The sequence below is a fragment of the Sinocyclocheilus anshuiensis genome, unplaced genomic scaffold, assembly GCF_001515605.1.
Source record: "Sinocyclocheilus anshuiensis isolate Anshui unplaced genomic scaffold, SAMN03320099.WGS_v1.1 scaffold67, whole genome shotgun sequence".
NCBI classification, from domain to species: domain Eukaryota; kingdom Metazoa; phylum Chordata; class Actinopteri; order Cypriniformes; family Cyprinidae; genus Sinocyclocheilus; species Sinocyclocheilus anshuiensis.
This window is the reverse complement of record NW_015552546.1, coordinates 264,234-271,569: the sequence shown is the minus strand read 5'-3', so window position 1 is coordinate 271,569 and position 7,336 is coordinate 264,234. Positions and strand designations below refer to the sequence as shown.

The window sequence follows — 7,336 nt, the reverse complement described above, 5'->3', positions numbered from 1 at the left end:
ATGTAAAACCGTTTCTGGAGATTTTTTGCCCTTACCTAAGCCACATACCTTCTATGTAGATATCAGAGAACAATTGAAAATATTGTATCAATGCATTCTATGGCACCTTTAACACTAGTACACAGATCTGTAGAACAAGTAGGTTACAGAATGAAATGAAATACGCAAACCCTAGCCATGAAGAAGTCTATGCAATTTTATTCAGTAGTCGTTACATTTTCACAAAGTCATGCTAAAAACATCCATAAGAGCACTAAACAAAGTTATCATAGAGCAATGATTATTCATGAAAACTATATAACAGTAATATGGATAGTTGCATGAATAATAAACAACTGATAAAATGATCCACCCCTAATCTATAGTAAATATTAACAATGCACTAAATAGACTATGGTATAATTTTACAGTGTTCATCCTTTCAATACAGAAAACATCTTTCACAAACATCTACATCTCTGTCTCACCTCACTAATTTTCAAAGCCTGGCTACGGCCATGATAGTTAGTTTTGAATTGCAACAGAATGAGCATCCTCTGATGATTGGTCTCATATGTGCTAAGTAGACCAAACAGTTATCTCTTATTTCATGCAAAATTAATAAAGTCATTGACACAGACTGCTATGACTTTGAGCCATCCAGTAAAACGCTCAAATCTGCAAAGCAAGCCACATCACAGAACAAGGAAAGTTTGTAAATGAACTGCATGCATAAGAGTTGCATTACCAGTTATTTTAGCCATTTGAGACAGAAAACATAATACTAAAGTAATGAATGTATGTATGTGTGTACTGTAAATAATTCAAATATGTGCTCAAAAATGTTCTATTAAAGTAGTTTACTTAATCAAACGTGTCATAGAGCCTTGGGAGGCTTGGGGGGGATTGGGGTGCTGTTGGGGGTGGTACTACCTCCCTGAAATGAGTTTTTGCAGTCTGGATGTCTGTAGGGAACTTCAGGAAGGGGATGCCATATGTAGGGACGTTCCAAATGAAAGTGAACAACTGAATCCCTTCACGAAGAGCCCTTCAAGTCCGTTAACGAAGGGGACATGCGATGGTCACTTCACGGAAGTGTTTTCCGTTTGTGATCATGTGATCAGGAGATCTTGCGATGCATGGATGCTCACTTCTGTTTGGAATTCGCCCAGTATTTTATTACATAAATAGAGTGAAAAAAGCCTGGCACAGACACACTTTCACGTTTATCCTGTAAGAAATTTCTACACAGCTGGCAATACTGCCCCTGTGACAAGAGGAATCTTCTCCAACAAAATATGGATAAAAAAATCACAGACTGCATTTAATGTGGCATACAGGTTACAGTTTTGAGTTGGAAATGTCTTATATTATGTTTTGCCAGTAAGCTACACAGTAATGATTAAGAAACTTTTCTCTGATGTCTTTTCAGGCTTGCATTTATAAGCCTAATCAGTCCTGATTCTGTTATTGGTATCACTATCCCCTTAAAGAGTATAATAGCATATACAGATCTAGGTAGTCAGGTTGTGGGAAAGTCCTGTTTTCCAGACCATATTTAGAACAAGTTTAGATTGCAGTATTTTTCAGTCAGCTGCTTGGCCTGCTTAGCCATACTTGCCCTGTTATGAAACCAGATTATACTTCGGTGTCAGAGGCATGCACAGACTTTTGCAAGGGCAGGGGAGAAATCACGCTCCCAGGGCAGGTGGGATAACCCTCGGTAGAAATCGCGTTCTTGGGGCACATCGATAGGGCCGAAAGGGCACTTTAGCGTTGTCGATTAAGGAACAGTGCTCGTATCACCCCACCTCCACCTCCCGTGCATGCCACTATTCAGTGTATTAATAATGTGCAACATATGAGTGAATTTACTGCACAATAAATATGTGCATACTGACAAAGTCAACAAAGGAAACTCAGAGATTTTCAGAGACAAATTTATTTGTTTGAAATATTTATTTATTTGTTAAATCAGTCTTTGTAAGAATAAGAGACGTCTTTCAAAAACTTGAAAAAATCTTACCAACCCCAAATGTCTGAATGGTAGTGTATGTGCACAAATGGATTCCTATGCATGCATGTTAACCATCTGATGATTTCCATAGAAACATGTCAGCATTTGTAGGCAAACCATTTCACGCTACCTATCAGATACTAATAGGTTTATCAGCTTCATCATCCTCTTTTGGCTTTGATGCATAACACTGTCAAAGAGAATGACCAGTAAGAGATATAATGAAAACCATATTCCAGGGTCAGTGGCTCAAGCTGTGCCAAACTTTAAGGGAGGTGATGTATGAATCCAACTTACTGAGAGATCCAGCACATCTTCTCTGTATGACAACAAAACTGATATCCATTGACATAGTCATTCTATTGGTTTTGACTGGCTGGATTACGCAGCACAACTACTTTTTTCTTTGACCTTTAGTATCAATGCTTGAGCCAGAGATTGATCTATCCTGCTTGAACTGTGCAGCTCTTACATGCTGTATTCACGAATTGAAATTCAGCTGGTTTGCAGCTGCTCCGCACACAAATCTTCTTGGTTTACTTCTCAGTAATGAGCAAATCTTGGAACTTTCATTAAGCATGCCTTCACATTAACATCCTCAGCCTTGCATACGGACACAATATGCTGTTGGCAGAAAATGCCTCTCAGATTTGAGTGAATGATAAACTTGTTTCCTAATTTGAACCTTTCTAATAGTCCAAAAATGAAGATTTGCTGAAAATGTACTCACCCTCAGGCATTCCAAGATGTAGATGAGTTTTTCACCCCCATCAGAACAGATTTGGAGAAATTTAGCATTACATCACCTGCTCACCATTGGCTCCTCTGCAGTGAATGGGTGCCGTCAGAATGAGAGTCCAAACAGCTGATCGGAACATCACAATAATCCATAATTAATCAAAGTCATTCATTAGTGGTGTGTTTTTAATAAACAAATCCAACATTAAGATGGTTTTAACTTTAAACCATTGCTTCCGGCTCATCTGAATCAGGAGTGACATATGCACATATCAAGCACCATTTACAAGCAAAAACAGTCCATAATAGTTCTAAAGAAATAATATCAGTGAGAAGACAACAGGGACTTTTTTTTTTTTACTGGAGGAAGTGCTATTATAGATTATGGACTTTTATTTTGGCCAGAAGTGACAGTTTAAAGTTAAAATACCTTAATGATGGATTTGTTTTTGCAGATGGACTGGATGATAAATGATTAACCTTGAAGGTTGTGTAATCGCATTGCTGTTTCCTATCAGAGATCATGGAATCACTCATACACATTTGTTCATAAAGACCTTGAGTGATCATTCAAAGGTATGGAATGGACACATCACAACCATTTGTTTTGTGAGATGTGTAAACAATGTTAATGGAAGGTTACGGTTGGTTGTAATTTGTCATGCTGTGGTTTCACATGTTATAATTCATGATGAAGAGAGCTCTGTATTTTGGAGAAACGCTCATTGTGGCCTTTAGGATTTGGATTGAGCTTACTGTTCAATAACAATATAAGTGTGCTGATACAGTCTGTATACAATTATAGTTATTAAGATTCGTAAGTGGGATGCTGAAAATTTAAAGATGTTCATGTATTTCGGACCAGACTGACATGATAACGAGTCTCACCCTATCTCATCTGGATCTACGTACAATTCTAGAAGCTCTGAGGTCAGAGAAGCCACATATTGGTTTCAGCGTACTGCTATTGCCTTGGATATTTTCCAGCTAACTGCACAGCAGGCACTTTAAAACACAGAAATTATATCTGCACAAATTCCTGGTTCTGACTCTGGGTTGAGTGAAGAAATTAATTCTGGGTTACGCTAAGTGGACAGTTGCTTTCTAAAGTCTGCAGTTTAGTGCATTTTTGTGCGCAATGCACAAACACTCCACAGGAATCCAGTCTGGAAAAAGTCTTGCCAGGATGTTGATATGGGGTTGTTACGGTGGTTTTCGATGGGTTGCTATGCAGTTGCTAGGGTATTCTGGGTGGTTGGTTGCTTACTGGCTGGAGTTGTTTTGTTGTATTGTTCACCAAGTAAAAATCATATGTCCGATGGCTTAGAAAAGTCAAAGCAATTCTAAATTATTTTACTGCTCAGAAATGAGGTATAATGGAACAGTGCATCACCTCCTCAAGTGTGCTGCCATCTACTGGTTTCATGGAGATCCTGCATTCATCTAAATCCCCTCCCAATGTCTCTTTGCCATAAATCTAAATCGGTTGAATGCTTTTAATTAGAGTAGGAGTGGAAGCCAATTAACGTTTGTGTGTAGTGCATGTGTTTGCTTCTTTTTATTAAGTGCAGACACATGATAACACTTATGAAATTACCTCTTTGGATAGTCCCATATGCACAAACAAAAAATTAGCAGGTCAGATGTCAAAAGATGTTTTTCATTGTTTTATTACTTTGTTTGACACGACAACCCTGCACACAGGGAGAAATATTGGATCAGGCCACACAATGCATAAACAGATGTTGAGAAAAAACAAGAACCAGGTCAAGAATAAAATCATTTTAAAAAGATATCTGTTGTTACAAAATATAATTGAACTAGATTTTTTAGACTTTAGAAATATTGCCTGGATTAAAGAGGTTTAACAATAAACCCAGCCTCCCTTAAAGGGATAGTTCACCCCAAAATGAAAATTCTCATTACTCACCCTCATGTTGTTCCAAATCCATAAGACCTTTGTTCATCTTTGGAACACAAATTAGTATATTTTTGATGAAATCTGAGAGATTTCTGACCCTGCATTGACAGCAACACAACTGACACATTCAAGGCCCAGTAAGGTAGTAAGGACATCGTAATTTTAAGAAGCTACAAGAATACTTTTTGTGCACAAAGAAAACAACATTTTCTCTTCTGTGTCAGTCTTCGAAACGCATTCACGAGAGTACCACGCATGTGGCACTGCTGATGCAGGAGCCGGCGTTCTGACGTAGAACCCAGATGCTCTGCACCTTGTTTACAAGCAGAGGAATGCACACACACACGTTGTAAGGAACGTGCATCAAAAGCCCTATTCGCACAGGATTAGTATTACCTGGTGACCTCCAGTCATTTGTAATAATTGCGGAGGTTGTCTGTGATCTTAATCCCGTGCGAATAGGGCTAAAGACTGACACAGAAGAGAAGGAATTGTTGAATAAAGTCTTTATTTTTGCTTTCTTTGCACACAAAACGTATTCTTGTAGCTTCATAAAATTAAGGTTGAATCACAGATGTCACATGGACTATTTTGACTATGTCTTTACTACCTTTCTGGGCCTTGTACGTGGTAGTTGCGTTGCTGTCTATGCAAGGACAGAAAGCTCTCAGATGTCTTTAAAATTATCTTAATTTGTGTTCTGAAGATGAACAAAGTTCTTACGGGTTTGGAACAACATGAGGGTGAGTAAATAATGACAGAATTTTCATTTTTGGGTGAACTATCCCTTTAAATTCCTTCATTGTTTAACTCTTTGTGCTGTGCTGAAACTCCTTTACCTAATAATAAATTATGCAATATTATCACCAAATTTTGGATTCAATCTTTTTGTCAGCTTGTTTTTCTTCAGTTACCACAGGTTTTCTTTTTCTTTTTGGAACTGATTGATTGCAGGCCTCATTTATTTGAGCCGATACACCTCAGCTTTTTAGTACAAAAAATTTACAAATATTTTTTTTGTGATAATTTTACCAGCGTTCAGTCAAAAATGAGGTGCAGGTGCTCGATCAAAGAGGCCTATGAACAATCAGTTCCAAAAAGAAAAAAACAAAACCGTGCTAATTGAAAGAAAGCAAGTTGACAAAGAAATTATATATTATAATAGGTATATCACTATGGTGGTTTTACAAGCAATTTTTTGGCCATTTTTGACCAGGAACACTACAAGGTGGGAAAGAAATCCTAAAGTATAAAAGTATCCATATTTGTCATACATTGTGTGAGCAAAGTAAGTAAGTTAACGCATTTTCAGGAAAAAGAAAACCCTCGTTGGTTCAAAATGACTGGAACATGACATGAGAGTAAATTCTAAAAATATTGTTATAAAAATATTCTATAGAGATGTAAAAGTATTTGCAAGCCCTATTTTGAAGAGGTTAAGTCACAATCTACGTTTCCACATCTTCCTCACTGCCAGAGCTCGCGTTGTCTTGACCTGTTAGTGGGTGGAGTTGATGAGTAGTATGAACAGGTAAAGGCGTGCGTCAGTGCGCTCTCATCTACCATCTACTCACTATCGGACCCCTCAAAACATTTTGCAACACAGCTGTTGTTGACTTAACACGAAATACTAGCCTGCATAATGCTGAAGAAAACGCAAGGCTCGGCCGACGTGGACGCGTCGCGCATTCTTGTGAAGGGGCCCGAGTTTTTGAGGAGACAGATGGAGCGAGAAAGCGAGGCGAATAAAGGACGCGTCAGTGCGGTGGAGAGGTTGGCAGCCACTAAACCTCAATATGTAAAAAGCCAACAAGTGGTCGGTTCCACTCAGGAACTGGTTATCAGCATTGGGTCTGCCTCAGTGAGCAGCCAAGGGTCTTTAAACGGACACGGATCCGTTAATAACACCGCTAATGTTGATGTTGAGGATACACAGTCACCTGAAGAAGATAGTAATGTGGTGAGACGGAGCAGCTCGAAGAAACGAGACTCGATTTTACTATACAGACAAAAGTGTGAACTCTTCAGAGGATCGCCTGGCAGGAGTATGAGACTGATTAAAAAGTCGCTATTCGCTATTAAAGACAAGACAAACGCGTTTTCGGAGGCGCGCGGTGGTGAATGCGCCACACGTAAAGCCACTCGGGTAACTTTACCCATCTCAAACGGGCACTCAGGTGAGACAAACGGTGAGCCGAAAGGACCTCCTCACAGGAAAGTCACTGAAACCCAGGAGCAGGAGCGCAGGAGCCGCAGGGGGGTGGCGCGCTCCAGCTCTGACATCAGCTCGCGCTACTCAAAAAACTTCGCGGACTTCGACGCGTTCTTCAAATACTGCGGGCTCGAGGGTGACGTCATCGAGTACCTGGGCAGAGAGAACTTCTCCGCGCGCTCAGAAGACCTCAGCTCCAAAATCCGGAGCATCAGTGTCTCGACTTCTGATGACGGGTTCTCGAGGAGCAGCGACGGCCTGCAGGAGGAGGAGCTGCAAGAGACTGTGCGTCAGGGGTCGTCGGTGGTCGAGCGCAACGCCCGGATCATCAAGTGGCTTTACAGTTGCAGAAATGCGGCGGAGTCGGGAAAGACTCTTCGAGATCTGGATTAAAGGGGTCATATGATGCGATTTCAAGTTTTCCTTTCTCTTTGGAGTGTTACAAGCTCTTGGTGCATAAAGAAGATCT

At 39.9% G+C, this 7,336-nt stretch overlaps 2 protein-coding genes across 2 annotated transcripts in view; both read left to right on the top strand.

Moving 5' to 3' along the window:
- The first annotated feature begins 3,257 nt into the window (after positions 1-3,257).
- LOC107664196 (F-box only protein 25-like) overlaps positions 3,258-7,336 on the top strand; it is a 16,060-nt gene continuing 11,981 nt past the window's right edge. Inside the window, exon 1 of the mRNA XM_016454688.1 lies at positions 3,258-3,310. The gene's annotated coding sequence lies outside the window, so the exon portion shown is untranslated. The remainder of the gene's footprint in view (positions 3,311-7,336) is intronic.
- On the top strand, positions 6,298-7,260 carry LOC107664105 (protein FAM110C-like). Its single transcript, XM_016454565.1, has one exon. The coding sequence runs from the start codon at positions 6,298-6,300 to the stop codon at positions 7,258-7,260; it is 963 nt and encodes a 320-aa protein (XP_016310051.1).

Coding starts and splice junctions, on each gene's coding strand:
- LOC107664105 (XM_016454565.1), top strand. CDS start 6,298: ATGCTGAAGAAAACGCAAGGCTCGGCCGACGTGGACGCGTCGCGCATT.